The following is a 24,623-nucleotide window of genomic DNA, read 5'->3' as shown; positions in this document are numbered from 1 at the left end:
CTCCAGCACTCCACACATGTTAGAATTCTGAAATGGGAAATTTCTCAATTTTGACTATCTTGCCATATAAAATTTTCTACACACCGGTACCACTTAAAAATGTTAAGAATAAGAAATATGGAGTAAACAGCATTTCCATGTGGTGAAAATATAGCTGTAGACACCGATAGACCGATTGCCAACTCCTCCTATAGCGTACATGAAGCCATCAGCTACGCATAATCATTAATTATCATCATTTCAATAATGAATGCTTCATTCTTGCAACATTCCTGGGTGCGACGGACTTCCAATCACTATTCTTTTATGCATGTACATGTGCCATTAACTTAATGATCTGTGGCTTACGTGCTATATATATTTAACGTTTTGCAGCTATAATTTGTCATTATATGTTGTGCATTAAATTTTAGTTACATATGTATGTAAAATAATTCTGTACGATATGTCGATTGACTTAATATAAGATAATATATAGTATAACCCCCCCCCCCCCTCCCCCATACACACACACACACACACACACACACACACACACTCACAAACACACACACAGCCACAAACTCCTTTAAAATAGTGTTCCTGTATTTATTGGAGGGATTGACACTGTTGCCGACAATGGGATGTGCAGCAACCACACCCACGGATATCAAATTTCGACATCTTCAGCTTGGGTTGCTTAATTCTGTCTATTGACCAATCAAAACTCCAGAAAACATTCACCCCGAATGTCTAAACAGGAAGACGGCCGACCATTGCGAAAGAGTACGAGAAGTAACATTTCGAAAGGCAGTTTTCAACAGCAAAGATGGGGTTCGAGACGTGTGGTCCGAACGAAGTGATGGTCGTTTCAGGTAAATTTATAACTTATCTCCGAATTGCATTGATTAGAAGTTGCAATTGATATTAGAAATGATAATAATGGACATTTAAATTAGCTTCAGTGACAGTCAATAATTTCAAAACAAATGCGCATATCTCATGTAGCCGAATGGTCCCATGTGAATATGAATTTTTCCTTTGCCATTTACCAGGAAACAAATGTTTGTCATTGTTAAGTATCATAAAAATATGGCAATATGAATTACGTGCAGGTCCGAGAGTTAGGGCTAGGTCACACTAATAAAACGCAGACCGGAAACTTGCACACGGATATTATTGTATTTGGTGTGCTGTGGCCTACTTATTATATTATCATGTATTAACGTCCCTGGTGCTACAGCAGTCACAATGAAGAACCCCAATCATTGCTGTGATAAAATTCTTAATTAAATGGTCAAGTGTACACTGTAGTCTTAAAATTTACTTATAACTGATGATATGAATTATGCTAATTTATGAATACATTTATCAAAATGATGGTTTCCATACTGTACATAATGCTAGCATTGCAGCAGCATATTCAGTGATAAAGATATGCAGTTGATACCTACAATTCTGTATGTGTGAAATCACTTCCCCTTTCAACCCCCCCCCCCCCCCATTAGCCCACCCAATTACCTGTGCTCAATCCGGACCAAATTCAGTGAGACAATAGCAATATATTAAAATATAATTAACAGTAAGATAAATTAGGATTTCTCATAATCAACCATCGAATAAAACCCCCTTAATGAGAAATCTTGTATTAAGAAATAATTAGATTTGGCCTCATTCAAATGCAAACTGTTAATATATAGCAAAACAGACATGACAAACAGAGGTTTAAACATTAGGTACTTACTGGTAAGACGGGCCTTATGTGCCAGCGGGCACAAAGAGGTTAGGTGAGGTGACTTACTGGTAAGAACCTATAATGGCAGAGAGTCACAGGTCTTAATCAATCTCTTTAAGATATTTTTCAAAATAAAATAAAGAAAATACTCCGGCACTTTCCAGTTAAGTTTGGCAGTTTATATTGGTAGACATTTGAAAAAGCACTATATTTCAGATTCTTGTTGGCCTAAGAGGTCAAAAATATGATACCAAATATGAGGGGTTTGTCCTCTGGGCCTCCTTAAATGGAACTGCTCCCGACCCACATTGTCATATCTTACCAACTAGCTGTGCCAAATTCCTTCTGTTCTAAACATTTTCCCATCCATCAAAACCTTTTACACTCTTAGTATCTTTGAGCTTTTTTAAAAGTAATGACAATGCATGCGTTCGATTGATACACATATCTAATATCTGTATGACATTAATAGAAAAAAATACCTGAATTTTCAAATTGATGGTTAAACGTGATCCATGAAATTATGGTTTATAATGATAAATTGACAATATAAAGAAAAGAAATATGTTTTCATGTTGATCGCATAATATCATACGTACATGTAATTTTCTTTTTAGGATGTTGTCATTCGGGGTCAACATTTATTCCTGGTGGCCGAGTGTTTGTGTGGCCCGTCATCCAGAAATTACAAAAGTATGCAACTCTTTTATTGTGAAATACTGTTATTATAGATTTTGAAGTTGTACCATATTGTATTGGTTTTATATAGTCACATTTGCTTGAACTTCAATTTCTTAAAGTCCCCATAAGTTCCCAATCACTTGGGAGTGATTCTTGAGTTTAATACATGCATTATTTTTTTTCTTTGGGGAGGCGGATGGGTTGGGGGGGGGGGGGTTAAACTTAATTTACACTGACAATCTTACATGCCTTATCAAATTTATTTTTACCATTGACTCTGAATAATAGAACCTTTCCATACAGCCATTGTTTCAACTTTTAAATCTGGTATACATGTACTTGGCATGGTAGGATTTTGATGTTAAATTTTCATAAATTTTTTGATTGCAAAAACATAGTTTTGGAAGGAATAGTAAATGTAAATTTAACAACAACTATTTTTTTTTTATCACATTGATAGAGGTATTTATGCTATAAATTGGCTTTGCCAATAAGACAGCCATTTTAATATGCTATACTTTTCATGTACTATTAGAAAATTACTGAACAAATGAACAAAGGAGTGAATTATTTTATGTTGTATGAAAATTATTTTCAGACTTTCTCTAAATACAATGACCCTGCAGATTGAAAGTCCTAATGTGTATACACAGCTTGGTGTGGCCGTTTCAGTAACAGGGATTGCCCAGGTAAAAAAATAATACACCAAAGGCACAAACCATATAATAAAGGAAAATGAGATCATATAATTCATATTCAGGAAGCACAATTTGAAATCATTTCTGGCTTTCTAAACTCGGAATTTAAATGCAAATATAGATATATAGAATCTATCTCATATAAACCTTCATTTAACCTGTTCAATTTATTTTCAAAGTCTTTCTAATTTTTTAAAGTTATTTAGATGTTTTAAATTCTGATCAAACTTTTAATAAACCTGTTCATGATGTTTTTTTGTATAATAAAATCATGTGTTTAAAATGTATAGGTGAAGATTCAAGGCTCAAGCAAAGAGATGCTGGAATCGGCTTGTGAATTGTTTTTGGGTAAAACGAATCACGACATTGAGCGGGTGGCCTTGGAGACACTTGAAGGTCATCAGAGAGCCATTATGGGAAATATGACAGTAGAGGTAATGTTGTGAATCAATGTAATATATATTGTAAATGCAAGGTTCACAAGAATGTTGCTGTTTGAATGAAAACTACTGGTAATGCCTTTGAAAAGAGGGGGAATAAAAAAATAAAAAATATGTGAAGAAAATTTCAAAAAAAAAAAGCATTAAAACTGTTGGTAATGAAATTTTTTTTAGAAATTTTGGTGGTAAACTTCATGCCAAAAAAATTTTTCCACATCGTAGTGCATGTAAAACATTAAAACATGCTCGAATGACTTTAATTATTCAACTGTTGTTAATGGGGGTTGTGAGTGTTATTGAAAACACTTGTGCATTGACTTTATCAGTATCTGATATTTATGTGTTTGTATATAGGAAATCTACAAGGATCGTAAGAAGTTTTCGAAGGCGGTGTTCGAGGTGGCGTCCTCTGATCTGGTCAACATGGGCATCTGCGTGGTGTCCTACACCCTCAAGGACATTAGAGACGACAAGGTAACAGTCCCTCCCCCCACCCCCATCCTCTATACAGTTCAAGTCTTCCATCAGCTTCTAGCTGCAAGTTAACATTAGACACACATGATAATAATTTTTGTTCTAAAAAGTGTGCTTTTTTATAACTGATCTCATGGCTGGCTGTTACTTTATGCTTCGTCTATGTGGATTACAGGAACCCTACAGTGTAACTATGAGGAATGAATGCTCTGTTGTCGCATTGGACAGATTTAGATTTCCCAGCTTTTATTATTATTTTTTTTTTATTTATTGAATAGCTTTTTTCTTCCCTTGAGAATCATAGTGGCTTGAAGTAGAATGTGTCCTGAGTTTGTGATTTCATATTTTTGTTATAGTTTAGGTCGGAAATGAGTTGTTTGATAGAGCTCTGTTAGACTCCAGTGGAAGTTACATGTTACTGATAACCTGATTTTGAAATCCTCCGATTCCTTGACAATGTTTTCGTTTAGTTTGTGACATACCAGTTGTGTGCAGTTACTTGCAGTTGTGTTGGTTCAAGCACCGGAGCAGACAGCTTGTATGGTTAATAACTGTTCTAGCAGACAGCTTGTATGGTTAATAACTGTTCGAGCAGACAGCTTAAATGGTTGATAACTGTTTGAACAGCTAACATGTCTGATAACTGAATATGTGTCTACTATATCCTTTTCATTTCTTGACAGTAAATCAATTTCTGCTACATTGCCCTTCTGTACAAGTATATAATTTGTTGAGAGCATTGTTTTAAGTTCAGATTCATATGATAAAGTCAGGTCAGGATAACAGTATTTTAAACAACAAATCTCTCTAATAGTCTCTTGTGTACAGTATTTGAAGAAATAACTTGGATATCATACCAAAGTTGATTAAAATTTAAAAAAAAAACCTTCAGTTTTTGAGACGTTCAAATACATGCAAAGATGACAGATCCCAAGCCCATTCTTAAATGCTGGGAAGCCTTTTCATTTTACCTAAGAATATTCTTTTCAATCAGGACGATGATGAAAATGAATCGAACAGTTCGGACTGGGTATTATCAGTATGTGGTCAGATATTGAATATTTTGAGATACATAGTTATTATTAATTAACACATTAATTATTATATTATTCGTCCATACTACAGTTAATTGTGGTTGTGATTTACAGATTCATATCTGCATTGTAATCGTCAATATTAGAAATACAAACAACAATACATGTATCTCATTGGTGGTTATAATCGTGTTTATATCTTGCTCTGTGTTTCTCTTTTATTTGTCAGATAGAACCATATCAAGTACTGTGGAATACTTCTCAGCATGTTTGTTGTGTACCCCTTTAATTAACCCTTTCCTTTTGAAAAAAAAATGAGAATGATTATCAGAAACAGGAAGTGACTTTGTGTGAAAACTAAGATGTGCATTGATTTCAGGTTATTAATCGATATAACGACGGGTTATTGATTGATTTGAAACTTTATAGCTTACATGTTACCAGTTAGGCTACTGTACTTAACATGCTTTCGAAATTCTTTTCTCAATAACTTTGTGCTTGGACAAATGTGGTAGCAGTGCTAAAAGAATCTTTTTTTCAACGGCCATTTGGGCCTTTAACATAAATATCTAATGGTTTCTTTAGAATCCTTACAGTCTCACTCGCTCTTGACGAAAAATTATGGAAACAATTAACTTGAAATTAACAAGGCCCAAAGGGTAAATGCTCTCCACAAAGGGTTGGCCTAAATCACAACTTCGCTCCTCCATAACTATAGTGCCATCAATGGTGTCGAGTCCTTGTGTGGACAAAAGATTGCACACAGAGAAATGCAATTTTCGATTGCATATTTTTAAAGGATTGGGGATGATGTACTGATTATAATAAGATTTTCTGATCAATGTTATTTACACCTACCCAAGGAGTGTTGATTTCGAGTGAGTAATGTATTTGTTTCAAGGCTTATTTTGACGTTATCAAGCCGATCTACTACAAATAAGTAGTAGGTGCAGCGTCATATTTTCAGGTTAAGAAACTTTTGTAAAATCATTAGAATTCGTGGTGCTCCATTTTCGTGGTATTCGTGGGAATCCCCCCCCCCCCCCCCCCCCCCCCCCCCACGAATTTAAATCCTCAACGAAAACAATTTTAGATAGAGTTATCTTTGTTACTGAAACAGTAACCGAAGCATCCACAAAATTACATCCCCATGAATGAGCAAAAAAGTCACACTCCACGAAAAATTGGCCCCCACGAATTTAAATGATTCCACAGTAATCATGATTAGGCCAAAAGAAAAAATATGCAGAAAAATATGCTTGGTAGGTTGGATATTTCATTTCAATTTTTCACACCATCATAGTATATAAATGAAATGTTTAATTGCCCTTTTTATGAAATATATACAGTATATCAAAAGTTTTGAAGTAAATTGAGTAGCTATGGAAGTGCTGTTTACGATCTGATAGATGCATGCACATCTTTCTTTATTAGCAATGTTCAAAGAAGAAAGTAGGGATTTTAGATAACTTAAATATAAGCTCTAGATTTGTCTAAAAAATCAAATCTCATGCTTACTGTATTGTCTGAATCAAATGCAAATTTCTTACAATGAACACACTGCATCAATGGTCATTGGCATGTACGTAGTTTGCCGATATATAATTTGTAGTCAAGTAAAGGCTTGCGTGTAACATCTACTAGTATTACAGTTTTCAAACAAAAATTTGTTACTTTACCAAAGACTCTTCAAATTTTAATAAGAGCAAAAGAACTTGGAGAAAAAAAATTGGGGCTAGTGGAGTGACCATTATGCACAGAAACACACAAATTTTTTTTTTGGCCTTTGATTAGTCTGGTGAACATTCTGAGTGTTTAATTGTCATGCTTTTTATCTCATGAATGGCAAAATCACTGTTAATTAATGCCTCTATGAGAATGAAGTTATCATCCAACGCATCCAATGAGATGGTATAAACTGTACTTTTATTGAAATATCTTAAAAATTGTTCATATTCATTTTATCATGTTCATTTCTTTCATGATTTTATCCTCCTGTGTCATTTTCTTGTTACCGGTACTAAAAAGTGATATTATCTTAAAAACAGATTTGTGAATTTTGAAGATATGTTCTGAATTACAATTTTTTTTAATTCAAAATTTATTTTTGCTTTCCAAGGGAGTAGTTTTAAATTTTTCTTCAATTAAAGGAATAAATGAAATCCAGATTTAGAATTATGATATGATGAGCTTTGAGAAATACATTTATATCCAAAGTCATTACACAATACTATTCTAAATGATTATATACATATTAGAAATTGATAGACTTTTTAGAATAATTTGTTCCATGATTTCCTCTTTTGAAGGTTGGAAACACGTCGACGGAATCACATGTATTTATAAATTGATGTTTTACTTTTTTAAGACTTGTCTGAGTTTGATCAAAAGTTGTCTGTCACAGATTAAGGGGTCAGGATTATTAAAACTTCATGGATCGGATTGAAAGGCAATGAAAATGAAAAAAAGTTGATGGATGTCTACAAAATGTACATTGTAGACAATAACATTAATTTAAAGACTTCCCTGCAGAATTTGTTTTTATGAATTGGCGGTACTACGGGTACTTCTAGTTTTGTATGAAAACTTAGTTTAGGTTATTGAACTTGATTTGTGGATCTTGGAAAATTGTGGAGATATAATTTTTAGGCACTTGTTATAGACATTGATTTGTTTTGGAATTGAAAGTATAAACTACAAACAGAAAATTTGTTTGCACGATTTTCAGTGCTGTTTTTAAATGTTAACAAAGGTAATCATCTAACGTTTTTACCAATGTTTCCTCAATATTCTACCCGGTATTTATTGGTTTCAAATCTTGCATATAAGACAAAAACAATACGTCTTTTAAACTCAATACTTCATGTTTGATTGATATACATGCAATTTGGAAATTGGGAGTAGAACTTTGGGAATCGACTTGGTCATCATTGGTGACAGTAATGGTACATCTAGTTTCTGGTATTAACCGAGAAAAATACTTGAAAATGAGGGTTTCAAAATTTCTGTGAACTAAATCCACACGTCATTCATGTATGTGTGAAGCGATTACATTGTCGGGTGAGCTGCTGTGGTTTCATTAATCTTCTTAGGCATCAAGCACAATTCAGTGAAGAATTTTAATAACGTATTGTACAAAATATCCATGTGTAATGTAATTATTTGATATAGGTATATTTCTTCAAATGCTACATCATTCTTCTGCCCATTTTAATACTAAATTCAAGAAATGCAATTAAGTATGGCTAATTAAAGCATAAAAGTTGACCTTTAGTTGAGATAAATTTTGAATCAACGAATAATGATGAAACCATAGTGTGTACTTGGTCCATGGGCCTTTTTGTTTATAGAATGTTGACGTTTATAGCTACAGTAAAACTCGGTTATATTGAAGTCCTAGGGACTAGGGATATTCTTCATTATATCCGTAATTAGTTATAGCTGTATAACAAATTCGTAATAATAATTATAGCGAATTCACTATATACATGTTTTCTTTAGCAAGTCTATAATATTTGCTAATTAAGGCTTAAAATAAAAATACATTACTTTGATACCTTTAATAATTGGATTAGGAATTGAAAAATTTACATGAAAATTAATTTATTCAAACTATTATGCTAAACTGTAGTGCAAACTTTTTCAACTGTTAAGAACTTTGTTATAAAAGTGTTAAACTTCGCTTTTATTCATTTCTACGGGACTCAAAATCAGTTCGCTATATCTATAAATTTGTTATATTTGAATTCGTTACAACCGTAAAATTTTGCAAAGATTTGTTAAGAATTTTACAGGGGACTCAAAAAAAACTTGCTATATCCGAGAATTTGGTATATGCATGTTTGTAATAAGCGAGTTTTACTGTATAGTGTACTGCTTTTGAGTTTTAAGTTGGCTGATGTATTGTACAGCACTCATGTTCTTGATTTGCAACCAACACTGCAGAAAAAAGTTAAATATAAAATATCTGTTGTTTGTCATCAAAAACATGCAGAGGCCATCTTTGAAAAACCGCTTCGATGCTCTTTCTTGAACCTTAGTGTTTAAAACTTTGGGTAGGGATGTGGGATCATAGGAGTTAGGAGAAAAGTTAAGGTGGTATGGGACACCTCCATATTGTGACATAGTTCCTATTAAAATAAACAATAAAATCAAGTTTATCTTTAAAAAAGAAAATCTATCCCAAAATTGTTTTCTAACAGCATAGTGCAATGGGTTAGAACATTGAAAACAAATCTAAGTCATGAGTCCGAATCCTGCTGAGGCTTTTATAATTTTTACCCTTCCAAAAATTTTCAAAACATATTTTGTTCAAGTATTGCAAAATTCTAAATCGGTGAAAGTATTTTGATGATAATGAAATTTTACCCACGTTAATTTCAACAGGTGTCCCTTACCCCTATACTTCAAAGTTATAAAAATTTCTTTAATTAAAAAAAAAAAAAAAAGAATGGTGCCCAGCTCAGAGGATTAATTGAAGTAAAAGACTAGCTAGTACATTTTCATCAGACATTCAAAAGATGGGCTAGTAAACATTTTACAAAGGTGGCCTCAACAGTAGGTAGAGGGCTTTAACAGCATTACAAACTGAGATGATTGCATCCCTAAACACTATGCTTAGAAAAGGCTCAAGAGATGGTCTGCCATCACACATCTTATAAGTTTTCCGTTATATTGTTTTGTTACTTTTGTAAACTCTTTTCTGTCAAGGAATTTGACGGCAATTTATACACTTTCCTATTAACACCTTTGCTTGTACAATTTTCCCTCACTGGGGTACATGTACTCATATGTAGCAACTATATCATTGATGGACTGTCAAGATTTGATTTTCTGTTGATTTGCTTTGCAATTTATTATTGTGGATATTGCCAGTCCCATCGATTAACAACAGTTTTCCTTCTAGGGTTTGTTAGGTTTCTTGTTTCGCCATGGAAAATAATATACATATATCAATGAATGCGTAGTAACATGTAACTTATTCCTTATCTGTTTGTTTCCGCATGGTGAAAGATTGATTTATGGTCATCATATAGAACCAACTCATAGTAAATGATTATTATTTTTTTTCTCATCAAAGCCATGTTGTTTTCTTCTATATTATCAATAATGAAAGTGGATTTGACAAGTGGCACAAAATATAATAAATTATCTGCGCTTAATATACACATCAATAACAAATTTCCAAAAAAAGATAACTGTGTATGATTTAGCATATTTATGACAAGACGTATATATTGGATGTGATGTAGATGCCTGTATTAACCATTGGTCTTGTTTCCAGGGCTACCTGAAATACCTTGGTATGGCCCAGACTGCTACGGTCAAGAGAGACGCCCGCATGGGAGAGGCGGAGGCTAGAATGGAGGCAGGAATCAGGGTGGGTACTAACTCCAGTAAAGAGAGAAACTGTTTTCATGTTGACAGAAGTCTTCCCCCCCCCCCCCAAAAAAAAAAAACAACAAAAAACAATGACTCTAAACCATCTGTTATTTGTGACAACTTTATTTCACGATATACCAGGTACTTCCAATGGACTGGTTCGCAATGACCAATGTCCAGTGTTGGCGACTAAGCCTTGCTAATACCAGTGTTGTTATAACAATCATATAAAAAAGGAATTGTTCACAAATATTCACTGAGACAAGGCTCTCGGGAACATTATGAGTATTTCTCGCAAGCCAGTTAAAGTTGGTTTACAGCATACAATCATGATTTTTTATGAAAGGAAATTATAAGCAATGATTTATAGAAGCTTAGGTCAAGGTTATGTCCAGAATTTTAACAAGTGTTTTTGTAACATACAGAGTATTCCCTGTTGCAAGTAAAAGAAGAAAAATACACGTATCGATTTGTATTGCTAATGTGTAACGATTTTGTATGAATGATAATTATATTGAAAATGATAATGGGTACTCATTTCGAGATCAAAAAATGTACATTTACTTTGGCTATTGATGATGTGAATAAATGAAATGGGAATTTGACATTTACGATTTATTTCATTAAAGGAAGCTAATGCAGAGGAGAAGAGATTGGCTGCCAGGTATTCCACTGATATCGACATTGCAAAATCACAGCGAGATTTCGAACTGAAGAAGGCTGCATATGACATGGAAATCCAGACCAAGAAAGCCCAGTCAGACCTCGCATACGATCTGCAGGTAATTGTGTGTGCTTAAAAATGCTGGATAAAAGACCAGTCTGGATAATTGGTTCAATCCAACATATCTTGATAATGGATTTATAGTTAATTTTTCAGGATTAGTGGCTTAATCAGCCATGTTTTTACTACGGCTCATTTCACTATGAGTTTTTTAAACAGTTAAATCATAAATAAAAATATCAGGCAATGTAGAAAAGTATCTCCTGAAAGATACCGTTAACAAGTGACTGAATTTTCATACTTGTTTATAGTAAATAAAGAATTTACATAACAAACATCTATTTTATTTTTAGGCTGCAAAAACCAAACAAGCAATCAAAGAGGAAGACATGCAGGTTAAGGTTATTGAGAGAACCCAGCAGATTCAGCTGCAGGAACAGGAAATCACACGCCGTGAGAGAGAACTGGAGGCAACAGTACGCAAGCCTGCCGATGCTGAGAAGTACAGGCTAGAGAAAATCGCCGAGGCAAACAGGTATGTAACAGTTCACCAATTCCAATCAAACAACTGAGGAGGTTGATATTGTTTCAATATCAGCTCCTTCGTGAGTAGGCTGAATTGTCAACAAGTTAATCAGATCTAACTAAATTTTAAGATATGATTTGTTTAGCTTTAAGCTATTAGTTGGTAAAGAGAGTAAAGAAAATCCATATATTTTACCTTTAAAATTTGAGCATTTTACTTTATTTTTTATATAGAGCTCTTCTTCTGAAGGAGATAGATACAGTCTAAAAATTGGCCACAACCATTAAATGTTAATTCGACGTAGCTTGTAATGATACATGGTGTACTATTATTTGAGTCAGAAATTATATGAATTTGTGATATTCATCTGTTGTCATTAATTATATTTTCAGAACCCGAGTCATTTTGGAGGCTGAGGCTGAAGCAGAGTCCATTAAGGTGAAATAAGTGTTTATTGTTATGAATGACAACTAAAAGGAAACTCAAGTGCATATTTTCAGATCAAAGCTTTGAATTAACTCAGTGATAATGTATGAACACCACAATGGAATTTTTCATATGCTCGATCAGTGCTTACTATCAATTGAAGATGTATGTGTATTACAAGAGTCAGGTTCTCTTTACGCAATTGCGCTGAAAAATTGTTCCTTTCTTGATAAGCAGATGCAACAATACAACAAATGTTTAGAATATTGATATACATGTAATACATAAAAGAAAACAAAAGTAACCTAAAATAATCCTTTGAAAATAACTTGTTCACATAAATAACTCTAAATTAGAAGTATTCATAATCATATGCTAGCTGCCTCCGCAGTCTCTCACAAAGATATAGGTCATTCTACAATTATATTATTACAATAATTATTTAACTTTCATAATTATTGCTCATTAGTTATTACACAGTCTCAATTATTTATTGTTTAAGTGTGAGGTGTTTTATGCACACCTACACCATATGAATTCTGATTGCACTCGTGTAGACTGTTAATAAAAGCACAGGTGTGGCAATGTTTGCTAATGACGCAAGACTGGTGGTAGTCTGTACATGCTACAGACATTAAGAACTATTATGTATACACCAATCTCCTTATAGATGGTTGAGCAAAATAAAAATTCAAATTATTTAAAAGTCAAATATCTTGGATATAGGGTTACCCATATCTGTTATTTGTTTTGTCATAAATAAGCATGAACATGGAATTTTATGAACAAATATAATTAATTCACAATTAATTCAATAAAGTGAAAATGGACAGTTACAATTTTAGTATAATTTAAGTTCCATACAACTTCTAACCTTTCAATTAATGTAAATTTTAGGTGAAGGGAGAGGCAGAGGCCTTCGCTGTGGAGGCCAAGGCTAAGGCTGAGGCAGAACAGATGGCCAAGAAGGCTGATGCCTGGAAGGACTACCAGGATGCCGCCATGGTCGACATGATCTTGGAAACATTGCCAAAGGTACTGTTGTATGACTTTTGTCAGAGTACAGTAAAACACGTTTATAGAGAACAAGCTTATAATGAATCGACACCTACAGCAAAGAGATTTTCATTCCCTGTGACTTTATTACATGCTGAAAACCTGGCGAATATAACAAATGACGCCTATAACGAAACAAAATTGCTCATCCCTGGCACTTCGTTATAAGCGTGTTTTACTGTACAAAAAGTGTCAGCTTCTGTTGAAGTGCTCTGCTTTGTACACTGTTAATTGTATTTTTTTACTCCCCTACTTGTCAAATGATGCTCCGTAAAGTTATAACGAAGCTTATTGGGTAAAATAAGGAAATTTGGTTTGTAGAAAAATGAATAGCTAAACATGAAAATGCAAATAAACTGAATTGGCTGAGTTATATTCAGATGAATATTTGAGAGGTATTGGGGTTAGACAAATGCAGGGTGTTATGTAAAAGTAGAAATGGTTCTATAGATATATTTAAACAACAACACCTATATATTTTTTAATGTGATTGATATGTTTGCTTTCCATTCAACAGATCGCTGCTGAGATCTCCGCCCCACTGTGCCAGACCAGCAAGATCACCATGGTGTCAAGCGGTAAGGGAGACGTGGGCGCCGCCAAGCTCTCCGGAGAGGTCCTGACCCTGATGGAGAAGATGCCACACGTGGTGGAGAACCTGACCGGAATCAACATCACCAAGGTAACATGTGCCCCAAAAAAGATATAAACAGGCACAGGGCTTTCAATATGAAGTGGAGAGATGTCATTACAAAATAAAAGAGGCTTTCTTTAGATTTATTTCAATCAGTTAATTTTGCCAATTGAGAAATTGAATGGGCCTAATTGAAGAGGTGAAGAATAGCAGCCTTTTGTCTCCCCTTATTAAAAGTCCTCAGGTATTTTGGGTGTCATGGAGTTCTTGCTTTAGAATTAAGTTTGTGAATGTGTTATTTCTTCACTTATTCTCTTTATACGTAAATTTAATTTAGAATATGGCTAAGGTAAGTTCATAGGATTTTTTTTTTTGGCATAGGATTCGTTAGACCTGTATCTGGCTTAAATATATTTTTTTTCTTGTATTTAACTGTAGTTTTTAATTATTCTTTGAACACCAAGTTGTGCATATTTTGTTTAATAAGACGATGAAAGTAAGGAACGCGACACCTATCGCAATTAGATGCCCCATTGTCGTTGAGGTTTCACATCAACAAAATGGAATTTGACTTAAATTTATGCCAACAAACATGAAGGATACTACGATAAAACTAGCAAGACAATCCTTTTTTTTTTTAAAATGGAAGTTGTAAGGTGTCGTGTAGAGCTATAGGATTCCTTTAGACTTGTGTACCTGTAGTAAACTCTCGAGTTATCAGAAACCTTTAAAGCTTACTCACTGTGCTAAACTCGCAAAATGGTGATGCTTGTAGAATCAGTATGGAAAGGCACTATTGGAATGAAATATTTTTCATACAACGGTTTTTTTTATTCGGATATATTTTTGCTTTCTTGTGATAACGTGAAAAATTAAATATGTTTTGTTTTTTTTTTGCATCATTACTGATGACTCCTAATAAATGTGAGGAATTAATATTCACAAAAAAATTATTGTGAGAAGCACATTTGCAAATTTTAAAATCTTTAATTGAACTTTTTTGACAGATATAAACTAAATAAAATCTCGATTGGATGCAAAACATTTGAATCACAGAATTGAGTACCATACTTGTGTAAAGTATGGAATCTACAGTATGTTCCCTTTCAATTTTAAAGTAAGGGTCATGTAGTTTGCTTTGTAAAAGTCTGTTTTAGTGGCTTTAGATTGGAATAAGTTAGTTTTTGCAATAAATATATATTTTCAATGAGCTCAAAAGTAGCTGCAGAGTTGTAGCCTTTCAGGGAAATTCTGGTCGAAAGAAGGTAGAGCTACAGTTTCTTACATGGAGAAGATTGCAATATACAAAAAACGACAATTTTGTTACACATGGCTTGTGGAAATATTTGATAGCCCATTATATTCTTTAGATATATTACTTCTGCATTTATTGCTAATTTTGCCTTGGAAATATATATTTATTTTTCAAACACTCTTTGCAACATTTGAAAGTGTGTTAAATTCACATACAGATTGTCTATTGACAAATTTACCTTTGTTTTCCACTGAATGGTAATTTTGATGAGGGTGATAAAATAAGAGTTAAAGTATAACACAATAGGCTTACTAGCATTCAGTTGTTTCTGTATGGTTAACTTTAATATCTTCCAAATTTTGAATATTTTTACTGTGAAAATAAATGGTTATTTTTAACTTCATAGCACACCATAAAGTGTAAGTGGCTGTTTGAAATATATACCTTCTTTGCATAGTAGTAAACTTGTTTGTCTGATGGGTTTATATCATAATCTTAATATTCCTGTTAATTTTTCTCAGCTGTTTATCACAAATCCCTAAGATAAACAAATATATTTACAATCATTATGTGTTCAATATTAAAATTCCATGGAAATAACACATGTATTATTGCATACTCATAAACATGCATATTCATAAACATATTTTAATCATGTCATTACATTTACTTGTTAACAGTAAATATTATTCTGGCAGAAGGTGACCATTTTCAACAGATGACATTTTTAATAGTAAACATGTAGAGAAATGTTGCCAGACCAATTGGCCTCAATCATATTCATGATTAATAAGTTTATCCGGTGTTTTGCGAGACTATTTCGTCATTTATTTTGTTATTGAGTTATTTTACATTTTAATACTGCATGGATGATGTAATGTTCTGTAGTGTATTGGTATTAGATTTCCAGATGTTAAGAGTACAATCAACTTTTCATGGTCATGTTGAAATGAACAGAATTTTAGATATAAAGTTTGAACTCCAGAAGGTTCATTAAGAGTTTATGTTAATAAACTAAAAATAATCAAAGGCTAAATTCACAATGTAACTGCTTCCAATAGGTGTGCAAACTTTTAAGTATGGTACTGTTTTGCTGAAGAAAAAAATATCTTCTTTAATTTCTTGGGTCATAAAATATACAGATATTATTGGAAGATGTGGAAAGGGAAAGCACTCAATTTTCTTCTTTATTTTTTCTACAAAATTTGAATAAAATTTGGTCATTAGTATATGTAATACCCTTTTCAAAACAAACAATTTGGCAGTGCCTAACAAACTAATCACTAAATTTGTTAACTTTACATGCTGTAGTTCCTAATTCCTAGATTTTAGTGCTCACATTCAATATCTTGAATTGTGTTTTGTAGAACATCAAGGCTGCAACAAGAAGATAAGAGGCTGGACTGGATGAAGAAGTCCGCGCCATTGTAGAAACTAAGGCCTAAAAACTAAACAACCTGTTGTATTACATCTCCATCAAGACATCTAGACACGAGTTGATGTGTGTAGATTTAGGACATTATCTCCCCTGATTTAATCCTTATGTAACTTTTGAAGTAAATGAAATATTACCATCCATACGCTGAATAATCTTTGATATCATTATGAATACTGTTAGTTATCTTGGTTATAAGATACTGTACAAAATAAAGTTAATCAAAAAATAAAAATTTGTTGGGCTGTAATGAAATGTTGGCAGCTTGCGTATATATATAGGTACATGTTTCTTCGTGTACGTGTATATGTAAATAAATACTTTATATTTAATACTATTATCTATGTTGTGTATTTTCATATCAGTGTAACTTTTCATACAACATCATCAAGCACACAAAAAAATGTCATCTAGTCAGATGAAACGGATTCAAAAATGTAAAAAAGTGTGGCAATCTTGTGTCCTATTGATCCAAAATTACTGATAGAGGAAATGTGACTGTAATGTCCTTCCTCATTAACTGTGTGCAGCATATATGATGCAACATTTGCTTATTCTATTTCGACAGGAAACTATTTTTGAGTGACTGCTTTTAAACAATCAAAAATACTTTTTAAGACCATCAAGTTTGTATATTGATTACATTAAGATTTTTTTAAAAAATTTAATTTGTTTTTAAAAATCTGAGTTGTTTTATTACTACGCTTCATCATGTGTAATGACCAATAGAAATGCGTTCTTGATAGAAATTTTTATTCTTTTTGAAATATTTGTGTTTTTTCACAATTTTAACAGGTTGAGAACTTTGCCTTATTTGAAATGCTCAATGTATTACTGTACCTCCTTATGACTATTACAGGTTGATTTTTTTTAAATTTCAATTGAATGTAAAAAAAGAAAATAAAATAAGAACCAGTAAAGTATCTTGTACATTATACAGTGTAGATTGCATGCAGTTTGTAGTGTCAATGTTTGTTCTGTCGATGCATCTTTTTAAAAAATGTGGGGTCATGATTAACCACTCATCAATTAACAAAAACTTCAGGTATACTCATTTTAAGAATAACTTGATTGACCCCATACAAACGGCATTATTTTTACAATAATGAATTTCAAAGAAAGGACATACCCTGATGTTGCAAAAATTTGAATATGTTATATAAACAGAATTTGGTGGCTAGCCGCTATTTCGCATTAAACTGCTGTATTACTGAACAATACTGTTAGTATGTATTATTATGATTGTTTTTGTACCTAGTACTGTACATGTAGTAGTACATGTTATCAATAAATCCTACCATTTTATATTTGTGTGTCTGTCTTTGATATGTGGAAAAGTGTCAAGACTTTCAAAAAGCCTCTGAATTGGTACCTTACTATAAAAATCAAAGTACTGAAGTACTGACGGGAGTTGATTTTATCGATTATTATTCATTTTAAAATCAACGATGTTACTTTGCTTGGCAAGTAGTTTATAATCTGTCTATGAATTACGCACATTTTTATATAATATGAATTCTCTGACTTTTCCAACAAGAATATTGAGAAAAACCCCTTATGAATCGTGTAATGATTAAAGATAGAATTGATTCCATCAACCTATGTATAAGTAATCGAAATATTCAAAAAATTGTATGGATCCAAGCAATAATGATCTCTAGTCTCGTTCAACAAGATGCACAGCTGTCTCTGTTAATCTCCAACAAACAAGAGAATGTGTACACCAGGTCACGTGATAGCTTGATGACGCGACCTCTAAATATAGAATGACTCTCTGCTTGGAGATTTACGGAGACAGCCGATGGTTGAACGAGACTTTATTGAACTCTGGCGTATGAATACATACGACTGCAAAAAATATGTAAATTGTTCCTACTATTTAACATCTGACTATTTTCAAGGTATTCATAAATAAGTTTCTTAAAAACCAATGCTTCAAGATACCTTACATTGAATTAATCGATTATTTTCAAGAACTAAATCTTGTCAGCTGTGATGATTTGTGCTTAGGTCCAAACACTGTTTCACTTTCGGTTTGTCAGAGTAACTGCATAGGAGAGTTGATTAAAATCAACTCCCAAAAATCAATATTGTGGGAACTTTTTATGGTGCTCCTACAAAAAGGAGTAGACTATTGGTAGCTAGAATTTTTTGGTGTTATAGAATACACTCCGGTCTTTCTGTCATTTTTTCGTCCCAAAATTTTCTGATTTTCCATCTCTTAGTATGGGTGAAAGAAAAACAGAACTGCGGAAAATGTTCTCATTGTAAACAATGACAATTGGGATAGGTTTCCTCTGACATTTTCCTGTGTTTAATGAAATTGTTATGTGTCACAGATGAATAAACACCTCTGTCCTGTAAAGTGGTGTTTGTTTTGAAGTTGTTTTTGTTTTCGTTAAGGAGTTGTATTCTACATTATGTGTTAGTTCTTCATTCTAGTTCAAATAAATCAATATGTACGGTACATGTATACTGTAACATTAAAAAGAAGAAGATGAAAATAAATATCAATATTTAAGGAGCTTGGCGGTCAACAAATTCACCATCAGATCTACCTTAAATAAAAAGTGATCTGTTCTGCTGTAAACTGATACAAGGGGGTATTTACCGGGTATAGTAAAGAAAAATTACTCATATTTTCTCTTTAAAATGTTTCCCATATCTTTTAACTGTTAAACAGAAATCTTCTATATTCTGTAAAATGACCACAGCCATCCAGCCTGCTTAATTTCAATACTTTTATATCTACTACGGTATATATAAAATGAAAGAAACTCCAAACAGCACATATCATAACATCAATATTTATTATATTGCTAAAAATGTTCCCACAGTAAACTGCAAGTGATGCTCTTATTAAATTGCTTGTCACTGAAAAACTTACAAGTACAATGTATTAAATTCAGTAAACTGCAAGTTATATAATTTGAGACCATGCATACAATTAACTCCCTTAGATTAATGTACCAGCTCTTATTTTGCTTGTCGCTGAAAAAACTTACAAGTACACCCTGTCATACAGTGAGATTAGTTTGAAGTCGAGGTTGATACGAGGCTATTACTGCATGTATATATATACATATGCTTTGGTATTTGGAAACAGTGCAGTGACTGTAAATAAATCTTTGTAGACATTAATATATTTTAACAGTATATGTAGCGCTTGTATATAAGTTAGAGTTTTCCTTGCTGTTTATAATTACTGGTATGGTATTTGACCCTCAAAATGCACCTGATTTTTTTGTTGATTTTATCATCCATTGTCAGGGTACCTAGAATATTTGTTCATTTATCAAAATATGGACAGCTGACATGGGCTACAGGTAATGCATATAGAGGTATATTAGAATTTTAACAAACATTATTTTGCACTTCATTTTCTTTTGATTTCATTGGGCAAATACTTCTTCATAATTAACATTGATAACCTAAAGAAGAAAGAATTCAGAATTAATTGTGTCTACATCCTAATCTTTGTTCTGTATCATTCATGGTCATATATTTACATCCACTATTGATGATTTCCTTCATTTTTTAAAGAAGAATAATTTACAGCTATAGATACTGACAGGACTGAAATCTACACAATCCAGTTCTAAGCAGTTCATCGATTTGTCAAAACCTTCAGAAATTTATGAAAAATCACAAGCTGCACGAAATAATTATGATGATTAACAATAATTAGGTAATTATACTTACTTTTTCAATCAATTTATCAATGTTAAAAAAGATGTAAATTTAAACAATAAAATGCTTTCTTTGATGATTCAGGCAGGTTATGAAGGTAGAGGTCATTGCAGAATTTTTTTTTACAAAACGCACATGAATCGATCATCAAAGAAAGCAGTTTATTGTTTAAATCTGTATTTTTTCACGTTATAATTTGATGAAACCTCCTATGCCTCATAAGGCAATGGATTAGTCAGACAGTGCTTGATTTTGAACCATTATACATATACTGATGATGATGTATAAATTTGTGTAATTAAACAACAAAAATGTTGACTTCTGGGTACCAAATTCTACTTGTGTAAAGGTTTTTGTATTGCAAAAAGAGATATACCCGGTAGTTCATAAGTAAAATTTTGCATACATGTTCACTAAACATGCATTAATTTTTCAAAAAAAAAAATATGGAACATGAATATTTTCAGAAGTACTGAAGACTTTATAACCACACAATTCAAATATCAACATTTAAAATGCGTATAATAAAAGAAATAAATCAGAATATTGTGTTACAATTTATTAAAAATGTATATAATTATACAATATACATATCATCTAACAAAGTAATATTTGCTGCATAAAATTTCTTTGGATGATAAGCGAGTAAGAATTCCAGGCAACTGATAAATGTTTTGTTAATTTGTTAACAGCGGGAATCCTTTAAACAGCAGTCCCATCATCCTCAGGAGCTTCCGCCCGGTTCGACAGGACGGCAAGTAATTGTTCGTATTTTTTCTGTCTTTCCGTTCTCTCCACAGTCGCTCCTTTTGCTCCCCATAAAATCCTCAGATGAAACTCCGTCTGAAAGACGTCGGATATAAGGTCCTCGAATTTCACAGTTTTCATCACGTTTTCCGCCGTCACTTTATAAAGTCCGCACTGAGCGGTGATGAGTCTTGCAGTATCTAAATGTATCAATAAAATATCCAATCCACTGTTCTGATCAGATAATTCCCAGGGGAGGTAATCTGTAAGACTGGACTCATCCCGCTCCAGTAGAAAAACTAAGGGTGCGATGTCGGGGATGGACACGTTCTGTAGCGGTAGGAGTCCACTACCATCCATTAACGATTTGTAAGCTGACTTGAGTTTCGTGTCAAACTGGAAGGCACTGCTAGTGTGGTTCCGACGTAGTATTAACCAGGTGTCTCGTAGTCGGGTAATCTGTCAAAAAAAGGTAGATCAAAATATAAGTACAAAAAGCTATTTATAGGCTTTGAATGCCTAACAACACTTGAAATCTTACAGTACTTCCTACGTAAATGATTCACGAAAAATTCTGCTCGCTAGTTTGCATCATCCTTTAAAATGAAAGGTTTGTTTCGTGGTTTCAAATAACCAGTAACTTGTCTTAACATCAAAAGATTTATAAAATGAGGGCTCTCTAAAAGTGCAAATACAAGAATTAATTTCTATGTGTCATAAAAGTAGAATGAGAAATATATTTACAGTAATTCCTTAATAAATAAGAAAAGTATTCATTAAATGAAAGGAGGGAATGTTGACAAACTTTGAATCTACTTAAAATAGCTATTGAGCTACTTCAAAAAAAGCCTTTCAGCTCCTTACATGTTCTGATGTGAGACCCTCCATAACACTTGCGAAGCCAAACAAATTTCCAAATGTGGTCCTCAGGTCCACAGCAATCTGTATCCACTGACTCAACATTTTGGCACGCTCCGTGACTTTTCCGCAGGTCAAAGTCGTCACCATCACAAACACTTTCATGCAATAGCACCTATGTTTGGAAGAGACATATAAAATTTGATGACTTTGTTTTGTTCTGCCTACAAATTAATTTTTCATACATGTATTTATAAAACATTCACTGTACAGTTTAATTAAGCGTTGAAATGTCTCTATATGGTTTCTACAGTTTTTTAATGCTGCATATGAAATAATTCCGTTTTTTTTGGGCCAAGACAAACTAACCTTAAGTTCCATTAAAGGTCAAAACTTTTAAAATGTACCGGTAGTTACATGTTAAATGAAGTGCAGAGGGTGGGGATTGGGATTTTATTTTCATTGCAAGATTTGAAAAGAAGACTACTATAACTTAATATTTTGTTGATTTAAAAAACTGGGATTTTCCTCTTTTCAATACATTAATAACATATTAATCTATCAAAACAACATAGGTATTGTCTTCATCAATCAAACATACCTCTCAATGATGTCTTGCCGGAGTTGTTTCCCTTGAGGGAGGGTGAGTAGCTCTAATCCTGATACCACTCCCAATCCCAGATCTGCCTCATTCAGGACTTTCAGGTAATCCAGGTCCACCTTTGTGATGTGTTCGGCCAGGCGCTGAGTATTATTCTCCAACAGGACTTCCTTAACCTTCAGAAGCACAGAGGGTTCCAGAGGTTTGTTGTCCGAGTGAAATAACGAAGAATTAAATTCATTTGGTTTCAGACTCATGTGAGATTCCATTTCTGGCAACTTCAATGTTTTTTTCCTCATCTCTACACTAAAATCTTCCTCCTCCCCTAACACTTGGATCTGTTTCCCTTTAGGGGTGAGAGGAGATGGAGGAATTTCAGCGTAGTCCCTAGCTTCTAACACAGACATCCGCGAACCAGGAACCTTTTTCCTGATTTTCTCCGGCAACTCTATCGTCAGAGTCTCGGGATGGTCTTTGGCATATTTGTTTTCAAAATGAACATTATTGTAATTATTGTCATAATCACTTTCACTGTTCGATGGTTGATGATTCGTGTTTAAGTTCCCGCTGTAGTTTGGTGGCTGACATTGAGTGAGCCAGCTAGGGGGTTCTTTTACCTGAGAATAGTCAGAATAATCCCTGTCATCATCTTCATACAGCTGCTTATTCCTGACAGTAATTTTTGGACGGTCCTTCCCAATGTATTTGACAGAGGGGATCCTGCTTGGTTTGGGGGGTGGGGGTTTGTTGAGATGGCTGTCCGATGTAGAGGGGGCCATTCTTGGTTGCACAGACAAATATTGGGACTTTGAAGAATTCTGGGACATGTTGTCATTAGGTGATGCAATCAAAGGTTCACTTCCTGATCGCTGGTGCTGAACATGAAACGGGAGACCTCCCGTATATGCAGGATTCGGTGACAATTGCTGTTTGATGCTCGGCGTACTCTCACATCTATCGATCTGTCCGCCTGTCACATTGGGCACATGGTCCGTTTTGAGTATTGGCTGACTCCCAGCCCTCACCGGTCGCCTCTGTAAACGGGGACTCACTTTCGGAGATGTGTGAGGCGAGTGGTACGGACTTCTTTTGTCACCAGGACTGTGACCTTGAGCGTGCAAACCTCCGGAAGGAATTGCTCCGGCAAAGCCATACTTGGTGTCGTAGTAACTCAACGGCATTGTTCTTCCAATGGGATTCAAAAGTAACACTCCGGATGTTTTAGTCACACATTTCCTGTGGGACATATAAAATTGAACGAGGTCCTGCACGGAACAAAACCTATCGTCCTCCAACGAATAAGTTATCTCGGGAATATGATTGTTCTTCTCGGTCACTTGAGAGTTTATAATGAAATGTAAACGAGCACTTTTCCAACAACAGCTTAAAACAAAGTCTCCAGGCTGTGACATACAGTCCCTCACTAAGAAGTCACCATTGTGGGACAGAGTTTTCTCGGCGTGTTGTCGACTTACACTCCCATGGTACCAGGGCCAGTGTCTTAGTTCCGATGGGTCTGCTTGAAGTTCACTGATCAAATCGTGCTCTAATCTCTCAGGAGATATGTTCACCACTTGATAGTCCGGAAAGTAGTTGTTGTTACTGGGTGAACAGGAGAGCCTAAGGAAGAGAAAGACGGAGAATGAGAGAAAATTATGCCTGCGTTACTCGATTCTCAGGTCTTATCAATCATAGAACATAACCTTACCAAACAGAAAATATGTCATCAATCTCTTGTCACTAAGATTATCCTCGAATGATAAACAAACACTTGAAGGAGAGGCCTGGCTACTGATAATCACGGGAGAAATATTAACACATTAAATCAGTGTAAAATGAATCTCTTATTCTAGCTCCCATATCTCAAAGCACTGAAAACCTCAACAAGCCACCTTTCTCTGATTACCTGTGTATACACCAAGGCTGACTTTTCTGAATGCATTTTCTGCATGATCTAGTTTTGACCAAAAAGATCTAAAGCTTATTGACATTGAAGATTTGACGACCCCTGCCTATCAAGAGTTTTCACCTTTATGCCTTACCTTGGGTCATTTGCATGTATAGTATCAATGATAAAAGAAAAACCAGTCCAGGGTCAGTTGTGGACACTAATTAGCCATCAAGTGTGAAATTACAGTAATTATGTCACTATACATAGCAGCTTAGTAGTATACTTGGACATTCCACGGGGCATTAATTAAAACCCCCTCAAGGTACACAGTATAAGTGAATTAAGTACTAGTAGTAC

General features: G+C 33.8%; 2 protein-coding genes across 19 annotated transcripts in view; one reads left to right on the top strand and one right to left on the bottom strand.

The window, feature by feature from the left end:
• The first annotated feature begins 698 nt into the window (after positions 1-698).
• Positions 699-17,784, top strand: LOC105333709 (flotillin-1). Of its 6 annotated transcripts, none has more exons than XM_066076690.1 (14): positions 699-854; positions 2,332-2,407; positions 2,994-3,084; positions 3,384-3,527; positions 3,888-4,007; positions 5,271-5,285; positions 7,351-7,377; positions 10,326-10,421; positions 11,053-11,205; positions 11,501-11,682; positions 12,066-12,111; positions 12,997-13,134; positions 13,673-13,837; positions 16,412-17,784. In XM_066076690.1, exons 1-14 carry the CDS (start codon positions 809-811, stop codon positions 16,436-16,438), a joined length of 1,326 nt encoding a protein of 441 aa, XP_065932762.1. In that variant the 5' UTR covers positions 699-808; the 3' UTR covers positions 16,439-17,784. The 6 variants fall into 6 exon arrangements, with proteins under 6 accessions (XP_065932762.1, XP_065932763.1, XP_011435140.2 ...); XM_066076691.1 differs by lacking the exon at positions 5,271-5,285 and adding an exon at positions 4,183-4,194; XM_011436838.4 differs by lacking the exon at positions 5,271-5,285.
• Positions 17,785-20,713: 2,929 nt separating this feature from the next.
• LOC105333707 (breast cancer anti-estrogen resistance protein 3 homolog) overlaps positions 20,714-24,623 on the bottom strand; it is a 28,154-nt gene continuing 24,244 nt past the window's right edge. For all 13 annotated transcript variants that reach the window (XM_034445102.2, XM_034445098.2, XM_034445104.2 and 10 more), the window contains 3 exons: positions 22,376-23,995; positions 21,781-21,949; positions 20,714-21,375 (listed from right to left, as the gene is read on the bottom strand). In XM_034445102.2, the coding sequence (XP_034300993.2) occupies positions 20,872-21,375; positions 21,781-21,949; positions 22,376-23,995 (2,293 nt within the window). In that variant the 3' untranslated portion in view covers positions 20,714-20,871. The remainder of the gene's footprint in view (positions 21,376-21,780; positions 21,950-22,375; positions 23,996-24,623) is intronic.

The sequence above is a fragment of the Magallana gigas genome, chromosome 2, assembly GCF_963853765.1.
Source record: "Magallana gigas chromosome 2, xbMagGiga1.1, whole genome shotgun sequence".
NCBI classification, from domain to species: Eukaryota; Metazoa; Mollusca; class Bivalvia; order Ostreida; family Ostreidae; genus Magallana; species Magallana gigas.
The sequence above is the reverse complement of the archived record's forward strand: the minus strand, read 5'-3'. Positions and strand labels throughout refer to the sequence as shown.

Coding starts and splice junctions, on each gene's coding strand:
- LOC105333709 (XM_066076690.1), top strand. CDS start 809: ATGGGGTTCGAGACGTGTGGTCCGAACGAAGTGATGGTCGTTTCAG. Junction 2,408..2,993: donor GTCATCCAGAAATTACAAAA/GTATGCAACTCT, acceptor AATTATTTTCAG/ACTTTCTCTAAATACAATGA. Junction 11,206..11,500: donor ACCTCGCATACGATCTGCAG/GTAATTGTGTGT, acceptor TTTTATTTTTAG/GCTGCAAAAACCAAACAAGC.